The 24,149-nt window shown below is 37.2% G+C and overlaps 2 protein-coding genes across 4 annotated transcripts in view; one reads left to right on the forward strand and one right to left on the reverse strand.

Annotated features, from left to right (window-relative positions):
* Positions 1 to 1,077: 1,077 nt before the first annotated feature.
* Positions 1,078 to 14,845, reverse strand: cdc37l1 (cell division cycle 37-like 1). Its single transcript, XM_007240011.4, has 8 exons — positions 14,545 to 14,845; positions 11,242 to 11,526; positions 10,591 to 10,687; positions 9,728 to 9,843; positions 8,433 to 8,555; positions 6,928 to 7,101; positions 6,488 to 6,559; positions 1,078 to 3,320 (listed from the first exon to the last, which is right to left on the reverse strand). The coding sequence occupies exons 1-8, from the start codon at positions 14,650 to 14,652 to the stop codon at positions 3,204 to 3,206; spliced, it is 1,092 nt and encodes a 363-aa protein (XP_007240073.3). The 5' UTR covers positions 14,653 to 14,845; the 3' UTR covers positions 1,078 to 3,203.
* Positions 14,846 to 15,784: 939 nt separating this feature from the next.
* exd3 (exonuclease 3'-5' domain containing 3) overlaps positions 15,785 to 24,149 on the forward strand; it is an 89,170-nt gene continuing 80,805 nt past the window's right edge. Inside the window, exons 1-2 of one of the 3 annotated variants that reach the window (XM_049468355.1) lie at positions 15,785 to 15,994; positions 18,989 to 19,057. In XM_049468355.1, coding sequence (XP_049324312.1) covers positions 19,033 to 19,057 — 25 coding nt within the window. In that variant the 5' untranslated portion in view covers positions 15,785 to 15,994; positions 18,989 to 19,032. Of the gene's footprint in view, positions 15,995 to 16,751; positions 17,975 to 18,988; positions 19,058 to 24,149 lie in introns of those variants that run through there. The other 2 variants (XM_022680931.2, XM_022680932.2) reach the window with 2 other exon arrangements.

The following is a 24,149-nucleotide window of genomic DNA, read 5'->3' on the forward strand; positions in this document are numbered from 1 at the left end:
GGCTGATTACTGTTACTATGACTCTCACTTTCTCTCTGAAAGTCTGTACTGGTTTGGATCAGTTTGGGTTAACATTAATCAGGCTTACTGTTTTAACTGTTAAAGATCTCATTCTATTTTTTTCATTTATTTTATGTGAGCTGTTTTTTTTGTGAAAAAAAAAACATGCAAACATGTCGCCTCTGATTGGCTAACAGCACTGCAGCGGATAGAATATCTACCTGCTGCCATCCCCCCTCTCAGTCAATTTTACAGCTTTAAAACTCAAAGGATAAAATGTTTTCAGAGATACAGCCTTATAGTTATAGTTATAGATACAGCAGTGAGTGCTTCACTTCACATCAGACTCGAGCCGCCCTGTGACCGAGAAACTTTATCAACGCCAGCATGCAGCATGCATATATGCCTCAAAGAACAAGTAGATTTTAGCGAAGGCGGATCTTTTCATTAATCACTTTCCAGCTAAGTGACTCCACTAGTGTGAGTCTAAAACCATCACTTTAACACTGCTCACACCCTCTCAGCTGTTCGAATCATCACTTTCCAGATAAATAACTGCATTAGTTTGGCCACAATGAGCTCTTACAAGTGGTTAACACATACAGAGCTGTTAAAACCTCCACTGTCCATCATATATCTACTAGAGACAGATTATATTTGTCCAGTATAATTTATTTGACTTTAATCCTGGATATACGGAGATATTTGGAGTTCATTTTTATTATTATTATTAGTAGTATCATGACTTATAATGCTGGATCATTGACTTTTGTTACTGTAAATCTGATGAAATTCTTGTATTTTTTAATATCTCAGTTAGGGGTGTGCCATATCATCCATCATATCGTATGCAATATTAACATTTCATTTTCATTTTGTTGCAGTAGTGTATTCTTGTTAAAATATTTTTTTTAATTCAGTGTTTTGTCATATCGCCAATAGTATCGCAATCGCGAAATTACCATGAAATATCGTGATATTATTTTAGGGCCTACTCGTTATCAAGTTTCACTAAACCACAAATCTACACCATATTTAAACATCTTGTGGATTAAACATTAAAACACTTCTCTTAAATACAAATAAATTCTTTATTGTCTGTCAGAACCATACCGTACATACAACCAAACCGTAGAATCGCTCAGTCTTAGTCACTTGAAGGACAATCACAGCAGGAGGAAACTCTCGGCTGTCGGCCGTTCCTTGCACGTTTTTCTATTTCCTGCTTTGAAGAAATGAAACATTCTCAGCATGTGGTGAAGTTCTGGATCTTCTCCAGACGTTCTTTATGGTTTCAGGCTGAAGCAGCATCAATAACAGGAACTGGGCTGGTGATTAAATGCTGTGGATTAGGAGTTCTGGACGCTGCGTCACTTTTTGCATAGGTCTATAATCATGGTGGAGGTTCAGGGCAGAGTGAGAGTGTGCACTGCGAAGTGTGCACTAGAGAGTGAGTGTTGAGCCGTGCAGGAGTGAGCAGGATCAGCACGAGCTGTAATCAGCTCTGATCACGCTGTCCAGTGACTCAGCACTTCCTGCGCCTCTACAGAGCTTCAGTTACGAGCAAACTGATGGAGTTTCCTGCAACACATACTGAGTTACAGTGTGAACAGACATGCTGAAATTACCTTATCCTGTTAATATAATTATTCATTAGAATTTAAGGGAATATCAGATTTATGTTCCATTTAGGTGCCTCTCTGAATAAAGCCTAGAGAAGGAGTATAAATGAAACTAAGGAGAATTAATGTTAATTATACAAAGGAAGAAAGTGCTCAGAATAAAATAAATATATGCATAAATACACAGCTCTGGAAAAATTCAGTTCAGTTTCTCTGATTTTGCTATTTATAGGTTTATGTTTGAGTTAAATGAGCATTGTTTTTTTATTCTATAAACTACAGACAACATTTCTCCCAAATTCCAAATAAAAATATTGTCATTTTGAGCATTTATTTACAGAAAATGAGAAATGTCTGAAATAACAAAAAAGACCCAAATCTTTCAGACCTCAAATAATGCAAAGAAAAAAGTTCATATTCATAATGTTTTTGGAGTTCAGAAATCAATATTTGGTGGAATAACCCTGGAGGTTTTTAATCACATTTTTTTCATGCATTATGGCATCATGTTCTCCTCCACCAGTCTTACACACTGCTTTTGGATAACTTTATGCTTCTTTACTCCTGGTGCAAAAATTCAAGCAGTTCAGTTTGGTTTGATGGCTTGTGATCATCCATCTTCCTCTTGATTATATTCCAAAGGTTTTCAATTTAGTAAAATCAAATCAAAGAAACTCTTATTTTTTTCCAGAGCTGTATGCATACACCAATCAAAAATGACATGTTTGATTATGAACACCTGCTTGTTATGCACCCACAATCCATCATAATATACTTTATTCTCCTCCTTATTTTCAGCCTGTTCTTTAATACTATGAACCCAGAGGATAGAAAACCACCACATAGCAGCTATTATTATTATTATTATTATTATTATAAGTATATTATTATTATTATACAGCAATGCTGCTGGAGTTTTTAAACACCCCATTAATAAAAATAATATATGCTCTGTGGTAATAATACCAGTCTGGAATTATAGAAATATAAATTTGGTCTTATATGCTTAGTGAAGGTGGTCATACTAATTTGACATTTTAATATTAATTTAATAATTTAGTAAATTATTTACTCACTTGCATCTATTGTATTTTTAACACTTTCTTCCTCTACATAATTAATTTAAACTGAGACCCCGCCCTTCTTGTTCCACAGAGTTGCTTCTCTCTATTTACACACACTTACCTTCTCAATCAAATATAAAGTGCAGCACACATTCAAGCGTGAATACAAAAACAAAAATACAACCAGAAAATATGCAAAAATAATTCCTCAGGGTTCCTCTGAGCACAGCCTTTTCAGATATCCTCCTTTACCTTCTTCTCCAGCACAGTTTTCTCATAGTAATTATTAGCATCTAAAATGTTCAAAAAAGGAAGATTTAAACTATATTCCTATATTTCCGCTCCTTTCCCAGATTAAGCTAATGTTGAAGCACGGTTTGGAGGATGAAATGCGCTGGATTGGTTGGTCTGTAGAGCGTGTAGGTCTAATATCTCTTGCGGTAAAGATCAGCATTCGTTTTTTTTAGGAATATAAAGCAGTTTATGGTGGGATGGGAGGATGGAGGGAATAGAGGGGCTATGAGGTCTCCATCATTCTGAACTCCTCTGTTCCCGAGTCCTCCTCCTTCACACCCCGGCCTGGATACGCCCACAGCCCCGCCTCCAAACACCGCTTTATATGATACTCTGCCACCTAGAGGAGGAAGAGGAAGAGGAAAAGAAGAGAGAGAGAGAGAGAGACACAGAGAGAGAGAGAGATATAGATAGATACAGGGAGAGATAGATACAGAGAGAGAGAGAGAGAGAGAGAGAGAGAGAATTAGAGGATCCTACATGTCCTTCATAAACCTGAAGAGTATTGAAGAACATCAGAGTTTGTCAGTAACCTTACCAACATGTTTATATCAGTGCCATTAATCGATTTAAAAAAATCAGAATAATCTCAATCATTTAATGTGATTATTTTTCGCACTATTAGGCGCACCGGATTATAAAGTACACTTACATAAATGTCAATAAATGTCTATTTTCTGGTCTTAATTTCATACACAAGGTGCATTTTAAAAGACACTATAACAAACTTCTAATTCAGCAGGTCTCACTGAATCTCACTCACTAAGTTAAGTAAAGCTAAGCTAAGTAAAGACAACATGTAATTCTTAAAACAAAAACATTTTCTTTTAAAGTTAAGCGAGTGCTGGATGTTAATCTACACAGATTTCTCTCCTGAAAACTGTTTATTTGGGTGAGTAAGGTGCTTCCATTTATTTACAGTAAGCTTAGATTTCAGAATTTCTCCAGCTCTAAGGCTGGAGCATTAGCACTAGCGGCTAACTGCTCGTGGTTATAAAGATACAAAGATTATAAATGTTTGATGCATAGACTGTGTATAGCTGGACATAGCATCGTCTCTTTTAGAAGTGAAGGTCGGGCGCCCCCTGCTGTTCGGCTGCTGAACGCTGTGTAACCCCACCCATCCCAATAGGTTTCAATGGCGAAACAGACAACTTTTAATCACTTTTTTTTTATTCTACCTCCTTTAATTAAATGTAACTGCTAGTGTAACCTCTGCTTATATTGTCACATTTTTATATTCACACAGAATTTGTTTTTTATAACGTTATTCAGCTCTATTCAAAAAGGTGTGGTTATTGTAAAAGGGCTGGGGTACACCTAGCCGGGGTGGGACCAATGAATGTATGGGTGGGACCATAGACTTTGTGAGCTCTGTGAAGGAAGCCCTCAGGGGCGGGGTTATTTAAATGAGTAGGCTGTCTCTCCACAGTCTTTCTCCCTCCTCTGGTCTCTACTGCGCAGACTCGGGTTTCAGGATTGCCAACATAGAGGAAGATTTTGGCTTCATTTTTACTGAATGAATGGGAACGGCGACACGGCGTCCATCTTTTTTACAGTCTCTGGTTTGAAGTAAAAACTGTTTAATGACAAACTAGATCTTTACTTTTTTCTAACAATTTTAATATATATTTAAGTATATTAAATTCAGTTTCAAACAGTTGCTAGTTCGATTCTCCTAAATACCTTGATGTGGTGTGTCTGAGATTTGAATACAAATTTACTGAAAAATTATTTTCTAAAAAAATATATATATCTTTTTCTAAAACTGAAAAATAACAATTAAAATGTCAAAATGAATTTACAAATTGTGCAATATAAGGTCAGATATGTAAAATTTAATATATCATTTGGATGTTAAACTTTTATATCAAGGAAAAATAATTCAGGTTTATAAACATTAATTTGATAAAACTCAATTCCTATTGTTTACAAAACTGTGTCAGTGATATGCTCTTCACTAGCTGTGTGGGGTTCAGGATGCTGCAGTAGAGATCAGGCCTTGTGGAGATTAACAATCTGTTTAAGCAGATTACAACCGTTACATAATTCTTCCTGTCCAGGTCTCTCGTCCTCAACGTCCCTGAAAACCCCAGCAGGACAGAGACGAGAGCTGATGTGTTTATGTGAACTCTCTCCTTCCTGCTGAAGGCAGTGAGCCGGAACCATTAATCTTTAACTATTTACTGTCCTACTTTTCTGTATAACACCTACAATAACGTTTTACAACGGCTACATTCTCCCAGAAATCATTGTAATAAACAATATTATGGTAATTTTAACATTTTTGCAAATAATTAAATCATTAATTGAAAAATCATTAATATGCTTAAATATTGTACATAAATAAAAATATAATTTAACTACTATTTAAAACAAAGACAACATATCAGCTCAGTCATGTTAATGTGCTTTCTGCAGATCACAAAACTCAAGAGTTTAGAAAATTACCAGTTTGGAACTCATAGATCAGACCCATTTTTCACCTAAAATATATAAAAAGTATATTCGTCGCTGTCCAATGAAAAACACTTATCTCCATTTTTGTCCATTTTTTTGTCTGTTAAAATTTTGTAGTAAACTAAAAATCGACAAAAATGGAGATAAGTGTTTTTCATTGGACAGCGACGAATATACTTTTTATATATTTTAGGTGTTAGGAGATCTGTAAAGCTAAGCTAAGTAAACAAAACTGTAATTCTTAAAAAATACATGTCAGACGAGTTAAATGAGTGCTGGATGTTAATCTACACAGATTTCTCTCCTGAAAACTGTTTATTTGGGTGAGTAAAGCACTTCTGTTTACTTTTAGTAAGCTTAGATTCCCAAATTTCTCCAGCACTAAGACTGGAGCATTAGCAGCTAACAACAACACTACAGTGAGGAACCCTGAGTGTTCCAGTAAACCAGGGCGATATTAGCTTGCAGATTGTCCCACATTGCTTATTTTAACACGGTAAACACACAGAACACAGTCAGATATAATCACCTTAGCAGGTAAGCTCCAGCAGTGCTTGTCGGGTTTAGCAGCAGACTACAGGCCGATAATTCTCACCCCTAATTGGCGAAAGGGCTAGCGTCTAGTGGGTAATGCTAATACTGCTGGAGAACTAAACTGAAACTCCTGTATAACACTGTACTTCAGCAGAGTATTTTAAGAGCTCCTTATAGTGCGTAAAATACGATATCAGTGTGTATCAGGTGGTGTTAAAAGTCTTTAATCAGTGGAAATGAACCTGAATTCAGCGAAAATATTTCAGCATTTTTTACATGAGAATCGACTTGCTGTTAAATAGGAAAGTTTAGCCTATATTGCTAAGTTGCTTTTTGTTAAATGTGTTTGGGTAAATGGATTCTCACAATATTAATAAATCTGATTTATTTTGCTTTGATCTGTTTCAATTCCATTGTTTCCCAAAATAAATTAAAAAAACCCTCTTTAAATTGCATGTTACCAAATTACAAACTCTTCCTCTTACCAACTAAATATGGTTTTGTGTGGAGTACCTGTGCGTTCATGGTGCTGAGAACGTTCTGCAGAATGTGCATGTCCTGCGACTGGATGCACGCCTTCAGTTCCTGTAGGATCAAAAAAGATAATTATTACCCAGCTGTTCTGAACTGTGTGTTTCCAATACTTAAGAAGTAACAGCTAATACAATTCTTATAGCTTAAAAACCTAAACTTAAAAAAATAACCTGACCAATTTTGTCTAAAGTTTATAGAATAAAACAACAATGTTCACTTTACAGAGAAACTGATTCTGAAACTGAAGTGCTCTCTTCATTTTTTACAGAGCTGTAAATTCCAGCACAACAATTACCTCAATAAATCAAAGTATATCTCCTATACTCATATATACTCTGTTTTAGAACTGCCCCCTAAAGTCCCCCTGAAGGCATCTCTAAACTGAATGATGGGTTATATAATAATATAATGAAACTCACAGGAGGAAGAGAGTCCAGAACCTCTTTGGGGTCTAAACAGCGGCGGTTTGGGGTGCACTGCTGCTCAGGAGCTTTGGGGTTCTCTCCTTTAGATTTCATGGCGTACTCTCGCACTCTCTGTTTAAAGGCCTCCAGTTCAGTGTGGAAGACGTCCAGATATCCCTCCTGTCCCTCCTGAAAGAAGTGGAAAAGGGACTGTTAAACTGTGGCATTCATGCTGTTCATACTAATGCATTTCACTAACATTTAGCCACGTCAGCGTTTATATTTTCACTAAACTAAATAAATAAATATCTTTATATTTATTCATATATTTAAAAAAGGTTCAAACTGATAGAAATAAATAAAAATGTAAATAAAGAAATTATGTATAACAACATAAATTGCAATTTTTCTTAATAATTGTAAAAAAAAAAAAAGAAAAGATCTATTGGAACTTTTGGGAATATTTTGATTAATCTCTACATTAAAACAAACATTATAATTATTATATAAAATATATAATTATATTTTAAGTTATCAACCTGTTGTATACTACACTATACAATCATAAGTACACGATCACTTAATTATCAGGGCTCCACCTGGTGGTTATCTGAGCTTATAACAGTGAACTACTGTACAGAACACTATTCTGGTGAATAGTGGTGGGTAAAACTTTAAGGCTTGGATTCACTATAGGAGTAGATTATAAACAGTTTCCTGATTATTTTTACAGAATCTGAACCAATACAGAGAGATTACCAGATTCCTGATCACTTGTGCCCCCATGACTTGTTGTAGTTGTTGTTTTTGAAAAAACCTGTTAAATTGTTGTTGGGTAAAGCTGTGGGACGGGAGCTCGGCGACAGCTATAGCTGCTGTAATAGTGCTAATCTTACATGATGTAACAGAAAATTTTAATACAATTTTAAATAAAAGGCAATTACTTGTCTGTCCCACTGTGCCTTTTGTTACAGATACAGCGTTTTAATTGGCTGTGATAAAGTGGGTTTAGATTTGAGTTGGGAAAAGAATGTCTGAGAAAAATTAAGTGTATTATTAAATGGTATTGCTTTTTTGTGTGCACGTTGTGCCTTGTTTCCACTTTCTCTGTGTGACTTTATTTCTTTTTCCATAGTAATGAAAAAAATAAATAAAGTCACACAGAGAAAGTGGAAACAAGGCACAAAGCACTTGTACTAGACACTTGACCAATTAATTTGTATTATAAACACTCCCAAACCCAGAAAGAGGCTCTAAAGGTATAGTTGTAAGTAGTAAAGGTTTTAATAAATAGCAAAATCAAACATAAAAATTTGATATAAATTATATATTTATTGTAATGAATATAAAACACAAGTGAAGCTCTAAAACCTTTATAAGACAGTATACCGATGGAGGCTCACGCTGCCTGTCAGACACTGTGTATTGACGTGGCCACACTTAGCAGTTCTGAGAGCAGCACAGTGTTCAGCAGCAGCGGCAGCGGCGGCAGCAGCAGCAGCGCAGTGTTCGGTTCTTACTTTGGCTTTCTGGAAGAACTGACGGAAGCAGCCGCGTGGGTCCTGCTGCGCACTGCGTGCCATCTCCAATATAAACTGCATCACCACCGCCTGATGAGCTACCTGCTCCATCAGAGCCTCCTTCTACAGAGAGAGAGACAGAGAGAGAGAGACAGACAGAGAGAGAGAGAGAGAGAGAGAGAGAGAGAGAGAGAGAGACAAAGAGAGAGAGAAAGAGCGCAGTTAGACGAGTTCACCGCCTAACTAACAGGGCAACAGCAATCCACATCTACAGCTTTCATCAATCCGTTGCTGCTACACACCTTATCCAGCTCACCAGGTAATCATCAAGCCCTTCCTGAGCTGGATCAGGTGTATTTTTTTTTATGTACTTCATTTTTTCCAATTCCAAATAATCAGATTACTGCAGTTATTGGATTATTTCAGTAGGCATGTGAACAGCAGACTGTGATTTCTTAGCTTCTCAGAGTAGTGGTATTAAATTTGATTAATGAATCTAATAAAAAGAGCTGGATTTTTCCTCAGTGGTGTTTGGTATTTCTCAGTGCATTTATACTCAGATGTCTCAGTCTGTGCATGAGTGAAAACAGACAAAATAAGTGAGCAGTTTTTAACACAGCACTCACAAGATAGCATCAAAACAGTCATTTTTCAGAACAACATTGAAATTATTTGAATAACATTTATCTTCTAGCTGATGTTTGTTTACATATGCACAGCGTGAACTTTGAGTTTTATATAAATGTTTTACCATATTTTTCACTACAAGACGCACCGGATTATAAGGGGCATTATGTGACACTAGTAAGGAACAGAAAGTGTTGCTATGTTTTCCTTCTAATTAAGCAGGTCTTACCGCTGGATGGTACAACCTGTAAAGCTAGGTTAAGTTAAGTAAACAAAACTCCCAAATTCTTTGGGAAAATTAAAGGATTTGAAGTGCATCTTACGTTGTGAAAAATACAGTAATTATGTAAGTATACTGGCTGGTTGAAAAGCAAAAATCTTGAATAATGACCTACTCCTGTAAACTCTGAGGAGTTTTCCCCCGATTATCTCATTACTCAAGTTCATTTAAATGTATTGATCAGATTAGTGAAAAACTCCTGTCGTTCTGCAGTAATCAGATTATGAGGTGCGTGTAAACACACTTACTGCCTTAACTTTAAATCCACCTTTCAGATCAGAAAAGCCTGCTTACTGAAGAAACAGTGAATTTGTGATCACTTCCAGTGATGCTGCTGTATTTCTAATGGCAGTGAGAGAATGTAATCGTGCAGATTTCAGTATTTTACCTTTTCAGCGTGAAGGCGGAAGCACCATAAGATCAGGTAATTGGCCGTTTCCTCACAGATGAGGTGGGGGAACTCAGCGAGAAAACGCTGACTGTCGTCCCATCTCCGCAGCATCCCTACCAACACACAGTAAAGAGACTGATACATCAGATCACAGCTGAAGCTGTTTTTGCTTGTTTTTCTCACTGATAAGAGCTTTAAAAGCTACACAGCTGTTTAGTCCCTTTATTCCCTTCAGTTCTTTTCACTGCAGTGAGCGAGTGAGAAAGCTCTTCCTTTCACTATAAAACATCATATCCCTAAATTGTAGTGTCGTTTTTGTACCATCTGATTTCACCAAATGTTAAGTGATCACTGATGTGAGGCGTATATACAGCTCTGAAAAAATAAGAGAGCACTTAAAAACGATAAGTTTCTTTGATTTTACCAAATTGAAAACTGCTTGAATTTTTGCACCAGGAGTAAAGCAGCATAAAGTTATCCAAAAGCAGTGTGTAAGACTGGTGGAGGAGAACATGATGCCAAGATGCATGAAAAAAAAAAAAAGATTAAAAAACAGGGTTATTCCACCAAATATTGATTTCTGAACCTTTCAAACTTTATGAATATGAACTTGTTTTCTTTGCATTATTTGAGGTCTGAAAGCTCTGTCTTGTTGTTTTGTTATTTCAGTCATTTCTCATTTTCTGTAAATAAATGCTCTAAATGAAAATATTTTTATTTGGAATTTGGGAGAAATGTTTGTAGTTTATAGAATAAAACAACAATGTTCATTTTATTCAAACATATCAGAGAAACTGAAGCGATCTCTTCATTTTTTACAGAGCTGTATATGAATGGATATACGAATGGAGGTCACTCACCAAAATGTTTTAAGTGTTGCTCATGCCGCTGAACAAACGTTAAACTCTTGTCATTATCTGCTTCAATCCCCTTCGACTGGGAATCACTAATGATACTCTAAACAGAACAAGAGCAAAACAGGATCATTAGTAACCAACTACTAATAATACAAATACAGCACAATACACTAAAACATTATCAGTACAAAAATGGCGGCACCCAGAGATTTACCTGCATTATGGGATGTAAACAGTGGTTTTTAATAACCTTCTTCTGCACTTTTTATGTTATTAATGCCTTGTTTTAAATATCAGGGGTTTCCAGATTCTAGCAAGGAGGTGTGGAGCTACTTTGAGCTGGATAATGGTGTAAAAAGTGATTTATCGGGGTAAATTATGCCCCGTGTCACCCAGTCTGAAGGGTGTTTGTTGGACAAACTGTTAAAATATCTGGATCTCTGAACGCTGTGGGAGAATGGAGGTGTGCTATTCATCAAAGATAAAAATTTATTAACATGTTTTACTACGACAAAAGTCCATTTTACACCAGAGTTCTCCTTTAAATACTTAATACTGTTATGCTGAACATGCTCACATGATTATGAACATGATGCTGCTTCATGTCTGACAGATTGCTGTGCATCGTTTTACACCCTAATCTGAGGTTTATACCTTATCAAACCCCCTGTGTTCAGTCTCTAATCCAAGTACAGGACTCCAGCGGGACTCCAGGCCTCCGAGCATGCTCTCCTTCCTCCTCCACTCCTCCTCAGTTTGGGAGAGCTGAGCAGACGGGGCCAGAGCTCGGGCGTGGGCCTGTTCTGCCGACTCGCAACCGTGCAGCTCCAAACCACAAAGCTGATCCTGCGCCTCCACCAGCTGCCAGCTGGACACAATGGAGGCCTTCACACGCTGCTGCTGACTCTCACACAGAGACGCCATGCTCTCCGCACTGCACTGTGGGAAACGGAAAAACGGAGGTCAGCCAATATAGCTAAAATAACTACTACTACGTTCACATTATCAGGCTCAAATCTGATTTTTTTGCTCAATGTGGCTCAGATCTAATTTTTTTCATGGCTGTGTGAATGTGCCAAATCCGATTGTTTTATATCAGATTTGATTTACTTTCATATGTCGTCCTAAATCAGATATGCATCCCATCCACGCACATGCGACATAAATGTGAACAAAAAAAAAAACAGCAAAAGCAAACTGCTTGTCCTTTTTTCACCTCCTGGACCTGAGCATGAACTTCAGAGCAGCTGTTTACTCTCCACTCCAGCAAAAGATGCTCCACATATGAGCTGCTAACTCATCCATTTCCCTTTATAAAGCTATGAGTCTCTCTAATATGAGGGTTTTTTGTTAGCAGTGTAACAGTTAAAAAGCTTATTGTTTGCACTATATAAGACCTAGAAAAGTTTTATTTTTATTTTTATTCTTATTTCTATTTCTTATAGAATCAATGTGTGAGAGAAACTAGTCTGTTAAGTTTGTGTTATATGATTTTTATTTTTAAATCTCGTCTCGTTCTCGTGAACCCAGTATCCTGTCTCATCTTGTGATATTAGTGTCTTGTCACACCCCTATTTTTGTTGTTGGTGAAGAGGGAGACTTTATACAGGTATCAATGTGCAGCATGTGAGGAGTTTCAGGAACAGATTTGTTCACATTACACACAGATACAGATCACTTACATTTACAGTAAATATGAACCGTCAAGATAGACAAATCTGATCTGAGCAAAAAAACAGATTTGAGCAACGTGCATGTAATGCAAAGTTATGACAGATCAGAAAATTATTGAGGATTAGTGCCCCCTTGTGGAGAATATACAGCTTGCTGTAAATGAGGGAGTGAGTAAACATGACTGAAAACCCTACAGTAAGTCTGTAAGGAGCTTTACATAACAAAGAAGGTTCACATAAAAGATAAAGTAACTAAATGTAAAAGAGCATGTTCTGCAATTATAAGAGGATTAAAACAAAAATTAAAAAGTATGTACTGTGTGGATGACTTAATAGCCCCCAGTGTAAAAACACAATAAATACTATTCCCATTAGAGTAATATACCTTTTTTACTCATAAACACATGGAAAGATCTGTGATGGTATTGTGAACCTTTAAAGAGCTTAAACGTATGAAGGATCTTAATTCAACACATTTCACATAAATATTGGGACATTTACTGCACTCATCAACAGAAACGCCAGTGTCCAGCACTACCATCCATCCCTAACCACCAGCTGGATAACGGATCTAATAATATCCACAGCTGCCTCCCACCACACCTCAAACCTCACTCTCTAAACCTTATTCATAGACAAATGATGAGTCAGCATTTAACTATAGTCAGTGACTTCATGTTAGAGAGAGAGAGTCCCTTACAAGGATAAAATAAAAGGAGGAGGCTAGATAGATAACATTAGTAAAAGGTTATTACTAATCTGTCAGTGGAGTGTCAGGTTTGATTGCTGTTGTTTTAGTTAGTAAGCTAATGTTAGTGGAAAGCTTCATTAGTATTGTCCTATCTATTATCAATCAGCAATCTATCTGTAGATGGATTGTTTTATCTGTCCATCCATCTATCTATGTATCCAAATTATCCATCCATTAATCCATCTATCTATCATCCATCCATGCATCCATCTACCTATTATTTATCCACTGAGCCAGCCATCCATCGCCATCGATTTATTCATCTATCATATCCATTCATCTATCCACCAATCCATCCACCCATCTACCTACCTATCTATCCATCTCCAACGTTTTATCTATCCACCATCCATCTCTCTATTATCTATCCATCAAGCCAGTCATGCATCAATCAATCCATCAACCTAGTCATCTATCCATGAAACTATCTATTATCCATCCACTATCCATCAATCTCAATCTATTTATCCATCTATCTATTTTCCATCCATCCATCCATCCATCCATCCATCCATCCAATGAGCCAACCATCTATCCATCCATCTTAAACTATTTATCTATCCACCCATCTATTTTCCATCTATGTATACATCTATCTACATATCCATTCAGCTATCCACCAATCCATCCTACTACTTATTCATCCATCTCCATCTATTTGTGTCTATCCATCAATCTACCATCTATCTATCAATCCAGCAACCTATCTACTTATTCATCCATCTATCCATTCAGCCATTCACCAAACCATATATATATCCAGCCATTTATTCGTTTATTTATGCATCCATCAATCTATCTCCCTCTCTCCATCCACCAATAAATCTATATAACATCCATCCAAATAGCCATATATCTTTCTAGTCTTCCATCTGTTTATTCCTGACAGCTGTTTTATATTAGATGTGCTATATTAGCTGTGCTAAGTCTGTTGTGTTTTGTTAGCTGGGCTGCATTAGCTGGGCTGCATTAGCTGGGCTACATTAGCTGGGCTACATTAGCTGTGCTACATTAGCTGTGCTATAGTAACTGTGTTATATTGTCAGGGTGAAACAGGCCGGAGTGACCCCGCTGCTGCTGGACATCAGTCTACTGGAGCTAAACAAAAACTAGCTGTCTAGCTAAGCTAAGCTAGTTAGCGTCCTGAATCTAGTGAGTTTCTATTAGATAACTTAGAGATCAGATTTAACTCTGGAATAAAAGTTTAGATTTTAACCCCTCCCTTTCAGTGTTTAATAAACACGCTAATCTTATTAGCTTGGCAAGCTCGCTAGCTCCTTTAGCCAGAATACTGTAAACAGTAAGTTTGTTAGCTTAGTTAGCTAACTAGCTTAGCTTAGTCTATTAGCTAACTTAGCTAGCCAACTTAATGTTTACTTATGCCGCTGCTAGCCTAGCCTAGCCTTCTAAAACTAAGCAGCGTCTGGAGAATAACGTGAAGTAAAGTAAAGCGTTTTTAGGGTCTTTTTGTTTAAAAATGAGGCCAAACCAAAGTTCCTACATCGCTAAATAACAGGTAAACTCCGTTGTTACCTCGTGTGTGAGCGGAGGGTGAGGGTGATTGCGGGTACTGTCGTTAGCGCGGCTCTGCGCCTCCGCGGGAGAGGGCACCCACTCCATCCCCGCGGGAAATCCTCTCATCCGAGTACGGCGAGCAGCGCCTGTTCGCCGGCTGAGAGGTCTGGCCTGAGTCGCTGTCCTGGAGCCGGAGGGAGCTTTAGCTAACTCGGGTCGAGAAGGAGGTAAACGCAGTCATGATCAGCAGCTGCTCAGTTCAGTCTCTCCCCTCCGTAAACACACACACTCTCACACACACATGCTGCACGCACGCGCGCGCACGCACGCACACACACACACACACACACACACACACACACACACACACACACACACACACACACACACACACACACACACACAGCATGAATCTGTCTTTAGGGGAATAGAAAGTTGTGTGTGTTTGGGGGTGTGTGTATCGCTGTGTCACTTTTAAATGGTCCATCTTAAAAAATAAAAGTGAACTTCAATAGTAAATAGTAAACATGGAATAGTAAATATCTTTATATTCTATATTTTACAGCTTATATATTTTTACGTTCTGCATTTTAACCCAAAATGTTAAAGTGATTGGTTAGTGATGGAGAGAAAAAAAAATAATGTATTGGTATTTATATGAAAGTATAAATAAATAAATATAGGCATTTATTTTATTTATTTATTGTTTGATGCCTTTCTTGATTTTCTTTCTTTATTTATTTCAGCATGTGCATTTATTTATTCATACTTATGTCATTTTTCGTCCCTTGATAGTAGGTAGGCTCTCCTTAAATAGCTCTGTCTGTACGGCTTGGTCGAGCCCCTAGAGGGCGCTACCAATTAAGTCCAAAATGAATAAGTTCCTATGGCATACTGAGCAAAATCATTTATTTTTAGTTATATGTTTGATAATATTTATACTGACTATTTTAGTTATTTTATGAACAAAGAACAATGTCACATGTTTCAGTGTCTAATATTTTTTAAAGCTTTTAAACTCCACTTATAAACCTTTTAAACTCTAAGTACTCCAAGATCAGCTCATTGACCAATCAGCTCAATGTAGCAGGAATGCTAGCGCCTTTACTACATAAAATCCGTTTACTGAAGAAAACAAAACTATATACGTAAGTTATATTTGCTTTTTTAAAAGAATTAATTATTTTACATTTATTTTACTTTCCAAAATTAAAGAAATGTCTTGGAAATAATGTAGTCATTGTTTATAATCTGAGTTTTAGCCGGTTAGCTCCATTCACCCCCATTCATTTAGCACTTTCTCGCCGGCTCCCTCTAGCGGTTATCAATGATTTAGCAGATTTGAGTGGGCAGCCTCTATGCTCTAAACAACACCAGCATGTGTCACTTCACCAAACGTCCGGTAGGTACAATGACTCCGCGCCTATGGTTCCTGTTTGGAGGCTAATTCACTGCGTTTTACATCCCAGTAAGTTCAGCTCTACAGTGTAATCCGGATAAATAAACCGTTCTAAAGCTCTTAACTCTAATACTGGTTAATACCAGTGTCTTTTAACTGCTGTTCAATAAAACAGCGGAGTTAATGTACAGCTCTGCTACATTAGCTAGCCTGCTAATTACTTTTAGCTTAGCATATTAGCGTACCTAACTTGTTAACTTAGCCAGAATGTTTTTAATGTTTTAGTGTTTAAATCAGTGGCTTTATTTATTTACTAATTTATTTATTTATGACAGGCTCATGTTCAGCCCCTGAACGTGTTTTACTTGTAACTGCTTTACTGAAGCATTCGCTACATAAAACTGATAACAGTGCTGTATCATGTATTTAATTTACACTCTATTCAGTCCAGATTTTACCTAGCCTAGATATATTACACACAGAGTGATCTATTTGAAGTGTTTATTTATTTTATTGTTGATGATTATGGCTTACAGCCAATGAAAACCCCAAAATAGCGTCTCAGAAAATTTGAATATTGTATAAGACCTATTGGTACTTTTTGCTGGAAAATGAAATCCACATCTCCATAAAAGTTGTCAGCAGAGGGAAGCATGAAGTGCCGTTAGATTTTCCGGCAGAACCAACCAATGATATACAAATTTGTCTTTAGATCCCACTGACCTCTGTGGACAGAAAGTAGACTTTCCTTTTACTCAGAGTTTATTCAAAATAGTTAACGCGTTAATAATGCATGTGACTAATATGGGAAATTTTATTGTGTTTACCAGGTTTGGACCACACTTCCTCCCATAATTTACTTTTTTTTTACAGAGCCTATTGATGTATTAGCATCTGTATTTAGTTTAAAAAAATTAATTATGTAATATGGATTAAATGTCATAACTAACTAGCTAACAGGCATTGATTTGACATTTCCTCTCCTATCTAGATTGATCATCTGCTTACCTATTAAACACTGTTGAAGTGAAGTGGTTTTGCTGTTTGAGCTGAGAGCTGTGCTGTGGTAGTGTTCACTGCCTTGTTTGATCCTAAAGCTGTCTGTTGAATTCATACTCAGCAGATTCTAATTTATAAAGCATCAAAAGTTTTCAAAACTACCCTGAGATATTATAATACAATAAAAAGCTCTTTTTGCTAGCCATACCACGCTAAAAATACAAGGGCATACAAGCATTTTAACTTTGATGAAGAAGAAAAAGTGTGATTAATTACAGTTATTGTTTATTATAGTAATTTATAACACCTTGTTTTTATAATATAATATTTTTTCAAAAATATTGCAATGTAATATCTTGCTTACAGTTGTATCACAATGTTGTAACCCCTGTTTTTTATTGTATTGCCAGGTTCTTGCCAAAAACAGCCTATACAAACTCTTAGGTGTAACCATATTTATACAGGTCTGCTCTGTTCAGATGCATTAGCAGCTGGGATCCAGGCGGTGGTGCTGTGACCTAATAAAGCTTAGAGTGGAGAAGCAGCACTGAGTGGTTTAAGGTTCAGAGCCAGAACTCTTCCCTGAGAACCAACGAGAGAAAGAGAGAGAAACAGTCCAGATCCAGACCTACAAAAACATCCTCAGCCTCAGAGCATTTCACCCAGCCAGCTGGCAGCCTGCCCCCGTTCCCCCGTTCCCACAGGAGAGCAAGAGAGACGAAGAGAGGGAGAGAGGCAGTGTGAGAAAAAGAAATATGTACATGTGGGTTTAGTGCATGGTTTTGGAGTTTTTACACCTCTGGCGTTTGCTTGGCCGCAGTGTTCTCCATCCAGATCTCCTCAGTAACTCAGCAGGACCACAGAGCCACCGTCCCCCGTCCTCCTCTCAAATATCAGCGATAAAGACTGAAAAATTTGTGGCTGAAACTTCAGACAGGTTCTGGGGAGAAAAACCCAGAGTGAAAAATTTCTCCTTTGCCAGGGAGAACTCTGCGTTTCTCAGAAACATCTCGGAGGAGCCTGTGAAAACCAGAAAGGCCCGAACCGCTGGTGAGCGCTCTGTAGCCGAGCGGGATCGGAACATATTGGGAACAGATGCCAAAACTGAGCATTTTTCAGAATTGCGGAACGGGAAAACGAGGCGCTTTGAGTTTTGCAGTTTTGCGGGTCATTTATCAAACACAGCTGGAACATCAATACTTCAGCACTTCACGCTCACTACCTTCCTAGACTTTAGTCACGGAGGAAACGTGGCTTTTCACGTGGCTTTTTCATGCTCATGTTACACCATTAGAGTGTGAGGAAACTGTGTCTAACAGGCATTAATTCAGCACATTTCCTCTCCTACCCAGATTGCTCATTGGTTTACCCATTAAAAAACTGCTGACGTGAAGCACCAGTAGATTTGCTGTTTGAGCTGAGAGCTAAAAACTGTGGTATAGTTTACATATAACACAGCCATTTTAAAGCTGTATGTTAAATGTTTTCAATCAGGAGATTCTAATTTATAAAGCATCAAAATTACCCTGAGATATCATATTACAGTAAAAAAAAAACTGTAGCCATAGCCAGCCCCATTAAAGCGCCCCTTTAAATTCTATGATGGTCAATGCAGAAAAATATAATGACACTGTTCTCAGAATCCCCCACAAGGGGGCGCACCCACTAGTTACAGACAGCAGCCAGCCAGGTTCGTCACTCCTGCAGCAGGCAAAATATGTACCTTCAGCATCATGAGTTTTCCATGAGGAACCCAGAAAAGGAAAGGCAAGAGAAGAAAAAAAAGAAACAGCCCTAGCCATACAACACTACACTACTTCTCTACACTACAATTGTCTCCCCAGGAACATAGAATATTTACATTTTACTAGAATATTTACCATAGCTACCACTTAAAAGCTACAGATGAATATATGAGGGTTGAAGAAGTTTCACTACTAAGGCACAAATGTCAAAAGTGTTTATCTGTGTGAAGAACGGTGCTGCTCAGTACCGGTTCTGCTCTGCTGTGTTTTTAATTCCTATAGACCTTCAATAACTCTAAGTTTTTTCTTTTTTTTAAAGGCGCTGAAATAGTGTGTTAATAGAGCGCCACCTACTGGAGAAGAATGAGTCTGTCTGCACAATCAGAGGGTAAGATTATAGTTTGAAACAAACCATTATGATAAAGTACTTAAGTAATGCTTGATTTCTGCCAAGTTACCTGCTTATTGTTCATACTGCTGTTTTTTATTGCTTACAGACCCAGTGAAAAGTTTAGACACCTTAAATTCAGTGGTTTGCCATTATTTAATATTTTTCTGCATTGTCGATAAATACTAAATTCGTCTAATCTAGAAGGAAAAACATATGAAGCTCTTCTTGCTTAGATGATCGGTTTTGAACATCTCTGCTGGATTTTCTTAGTCACCTTTATGAGGCAGAGTCACCTGTAATTCAGTTAACAGCTGTGCTTAACTCATCAAGAGTTAATTACTTGAATTTCTTGTCTCTTAATGTGTTTGAGAGCATCAGTTAAAGTAAAGTAGTGAAGAGGTAGAGTTGGTATACAGTGAATAGCTCTTTTTAAGTAATGTTCTAGTCCAGATTATGAGAAGCAACACCTACTCAACTAAATAAAGAAAAGAAGAATTTTAAGAACTTTTGTAAGTATCCTAAAGTGCAGTCACCAAAAAAAACATCAAAAACTTTATAATGATGAAACTGGCACTTATCAGGACCAGCCTCAGAAACCACAAGTTAACAGCCCCCCAGATAAGAGCACCTAAATACTTCTTCACAGAGTATTTTGGTTTGTTAAACACGTTTAGGTTACTACATGATTCCTTATATGTTCCTTCATAGTCTGATAGATCACTTCACTATTCATATACTATGTAAAAAAAAAAAAAAAAACATTTAATGAGTGTGAAGGAGTGTTTAAAGTTTTGACTTTTTGGTACTGGTACTGTATCTCACCAATAAACCAAAAAACGCAGCTTTCTGTTGTGCTGTACATTTGATCAGATCTAATATAATGTAATATAAAATAATGGATGTAACTTACTGTTATTTTACAAGAAGATAGACAGTATCACAGTATTTTCATTTAGTATATTGTGCTGAAGCAGGGGTCTCTACAGATTCTGGATGTCATGTAGTGTCCACTTGGTCAGAGCTGTGTTTAGGGGGCTGTGTTATTATGGGATGGGTGACAATAGGTTTAGAGGATGATATGAAGTTCTTTAAGTGCTCACTCGTCCCTCCAGTAAATCTCCCTCTTCCCATTAACTACCACATAGCCCACATTCCACTGTCTCCTTCCGTCCGGCTTTCCCCACTGCGTGTGTGTGTGTGTGTTAAGGAATGGAGCAGCAGTGAGAACAATAGAAGAGAATGTTAAGTGTGTATTGCTCGGCTGTGTGTGTGTGTGAGCTGTGTGTGTGTGAGCTGTGTGTGTGTGTGGTGTGTGTGTGAGCTGTGCGTGCGTGCGTGCGTGCGTGCGTGCGTGCGTGTGTGTGTGTGTGTGTGTGTGTGTGTGTGTGTGTGAGGTGTTATAAAGGAATGTATGGGAGGTTAGCTAATGGGAAAAGACTGTGAAGTGTTTTTCTAGAGGAAAGCTGCCTCAGAAACTCTACTCTATGCCTTATTTTTTTTCCATGTTTTTTCAGATATTAGTAGCGGTAAAAGAAAATATATGAAACAGGGTTCCTGCAGGTCCTTAAATTAAAAATTTGATTATTAAGGTGTAAAATTGTCTTAAATTTACTGTTAATTTGCTGTAGGTATTAAATTCTCAGATGGTGTGTTTAATGCAGGTGAAAAAACATGTGTCCCATCGTAAGCCTCTAATCCGGAAGAGATCTAAGATTAATGTAGATTTTACATTAGCAGCTAGCTAACTTTAGCAAGAAATAGCTAACATACTAATTTTAGCATGAGAGAGCTAACATACTGACTTATCAGTGAGATAGCTAACATACTAACTTTAGCAGCAAGCTAGCTATGATATTATCTTTAGCAGCAAGCTAGCTAACATATTAAATTTAACAGCAAGCTAGCTAATATATTAACTTTAACTGTGAGCTAGCTAATATATTAACTTTAACTGCGAGCTAGCTAATATATTAACTTTAACAGCAAGCTAGCTAATATATTAACTTTAACAGCAAGCTAGCTAATATATTAACTTTAACTGCGAGCTAGCTAATATATTAACTTATTGGCGAGCTAGCTAACATACTAACTTTAGCAAGAGATAGCTAACATATTAACTTTAAAGGCAAGCTCGCTAAAATACTAAATTTAGCAGCAAGCTTGCTAACATACTAAATTATTAGCGAGCTAGCTAACATACTAACTTTAGCAGCAAGCTAGCCAACATACTAAATTTAACTAGCAAAATCTAGCTAGCTAACATACTTACTTTAGCAGCAAGCTAGCCAACATACTAAATTTAGCTAGCCAAAGCAAGCTAGCTAACATTACCAGGGATAGAACTAAGGTTAGCAGAAAGCTAGCTAACATAAGCGGCAAGTTAGCTAACATACTAATGTTAGCAGCAAACTAGCCAACAGACCAACGTTAGCTAGCTAAATCGAGGTTAGCAGCAAGCTAACTAACGTTAGCAGCAAGTTAATTAATGTTAGCAGAAAACCAGCCAACAAACTAACTTTAGCTAGCCTAAACGAGCTAGCTAACATTACCAGGGACAGAACTAAGGTTAGAGGAGAGCTAGCTAACATTAGTGGGGGGAGGACTAAAGAAATTATGGCTACATTTTTGGGTTTTAATTATATTTATTGAGGTCTTAAAAAACATTAAATTTGACTTTTAAAATGGTGCAAGAACCCTGTAAAAAGACAAAATCTGATGTCTGGTTACATTGTTGGATATCCTGATATTGATGTAAAACACAATATATGAATTTATTATTAGTAAACTGGATTAAGTTACTAAACCCTTTTAGCACTTGGTTTGGCTGCACTAATTTTTTTAAGGCTAAAGAGTAGTTTTGTGTGAGTGTAACAGTGTTTTTTTATGTGTATTGTACTACTGCGCATATGTGCGCCAGAGTTGTGCTTCTCTTGTAAGACTGTGAGCTATATGTAGTATATCCTCCGGTATGATGTACCTACCCTAAGCTATCTGGACAGTAATGGGGAGATGCGTTGGAGCTTATGTACTATTAAACCTGTCTTCTACCCCGCATGGAGTGTGTCCTGTGTGCGGGCCTCGAGGGAAGCCAGGATGAAGTGTATTTTCTCTGCTAGCTCCTCCACCACACACATTTTCACCCGTTACATAAGCATTCACTGTTCCTTTCTCTACTTCACTCTGCCTTACTACCATACTCTACCATACTCTACCATACTCCACCATACTCTGCCTCACTCTACTTTTCTCTGCCATGCTCTACCTCTCTCTTCCTCGCTTGTATGCATCTGTCTGATACCAGTTTAAATTTGCTGTTATTCATAAGATATTTGCAGCTCTTTAAATGTATTTATAATAAAGACTCATTACAAAAATTCTGAAAATAGTATTCATCTCACAGCCCTACTAGATAGGGTGTGAGGGACCTGAAGACAGAGTACAACACTGCTATCTAAAATTATTAACTGTATGATTTCAGTCATCTGTAATCTATTATTTAAAGTCTGTGATTAAAATGACTGGGTTTTTGAGAATCTATTACTTATCCCAATACTTAATATCTTTAATATATTAATATTTCTTACACCCTACTTAATACTTTATTGTGCACTTGATTCCTGGGTGAAATTTCCCTTTAAACGGGTTAAAAGTTGTGTGTGTTCTGGTCTGAAAGGTGAGTGTTATCAGTGTGTGTTCTGATGAGTGTGATCAGTGTGTGTTGTGAGAAATCTCCTGAAGTGCAGTGTGTTTAGCTCTGATCTGTGTGTTCTGGTGTGTAGGAACTGGCAGCGCTGTTATCGCATGTCTTCTCACGCATGTTTGGATGTCTCAGTCTGACTCGTAAGATTAGTGTGTTTGTGTAAAGCTTTCTGTAGTGACATGCTTCACTGTTAGTGTGACGGTTTAGTCATATAGGACAATGCACTGTTGCACAACCCGGTATTTACCCTCCTCAGAGCTGTTCAGGGGTCAGATATCCAGCTTTTCACACTGTTTACTGATTTACAGTTACAAAAACGCTTACACAGAAAGCTGCTGAGGTATGAAGCTTTAATTTGTCATTAATTTCTGCTGATTGGTCTATTTTGATCTTAATTGCTTAATCAAGGAGCAGAATTAATATTTAAACAATTCAAAGCAAGGTAAAGTGTCCGCATGCCTTAAACAGGTCAGTGTGTCGCAGTAACCTCTAGTAATGTGGAATATTAGGCAATAATTTGATGAATCAGTAATGTGGAATATTGATTGTGTGTGATGTGCAAATAGATTCTGTAATAATATTTGTTTTCTATAATGTGTTGAGTCATTATTGTGCAATAATTTATTGAGTGAGTAAAGAATTGAGACCATTCCTTACTCACTCAGTATACAATAGTAAGCAATATGTTGTAAGTAAGTTGTTGTTTCATCAGTAATATGCAATAATATACAGTAAAAGGATCTGTTATAACACAGTAAAACCCTGTAATATATACAGTGCCCTCCATAATTATTGGCACCCCTGGTTAAGATGTGTTCTTTAGCTTCTCATAAATTGAGTTTTGTTCAAAATAATATAGGACCACGATGGGAAAAAAAAGTAAAGTCCAACCTTTAACTCAAGTAAATTTTAAGGGGGAAATAAAATCCCTGACTAAGAAATAATTATTCTTCATAAAATCACCTGTTCCACAATTATTGGCACCCCTAACAATTCTTAGGAAATAAATTTAATAAAAGTATTTCTGTCACTTCTACAGTAGTTTACGAAGTTGATCAGAGTATGTAGGAACATTTAATTAGTAATTCACAACTTCCTGTTTCCCTGGGGTATAAATATGACGTGACACAGAGGCCATTTATCTTCAACATGGGAAAGACAAAGGAACATACCATTCAAGTGAGGCAGATGTGTGTTGACCTTCACAAGTCAGGCAATGGCTACAAGAAAATCGCTACTCGCCTACACCTGTCCATATCTACTGTCAGAGGAATTATTAAGAAGTTTAAAACAACTGGAACAGTGGTAAACAAGCCTGGACGAGGACGCAAGTTTATTTTGCCACCACGCACAGTGAGGAGGATGATAAGAGAAATAAAAAGTTCTCCA

The sequence above is a fragment of the Astyanax mexicanus genome, chromosome 20 (assembly GCF_023375975.1).
Source record: "Astyanax mexicanus isolate ESR-SI-001 chromosome 20, AstMex3_surface, whole genome shotgun sequence".
Classification (NCBI taxonomy): domain Eukaryota; kingdom Metazoa; phylum Chordata; class Actinopteri; order Characiformes; family Acestrorhamphidae; genus Astyanax; species Astyanax mexicanus.

Coding starts and splice junctions, on each gene's coding strand:
- cdc37l1 (XM_007240011.4), bottom strand. CDS start 14,652: ATGAGAGGATTTCCCGCGGGGATGGAGTGGGTGCCCTCTCCCGCGGAG. Junction 10,688..11,241: donor AACACAGGGGGTTTGATAAG/GTATAAACCTCA, acceptor TGTTCTGTTTAG/AGTATCATTAGTGATTCCCA. Junction 9,844..10,590: donor GCAACACTTAAAACATTTTG/GTGAGTGACCTC, acceptor GTGTGTTGGTAG/GGATGCTGCGGAGATGGGAC.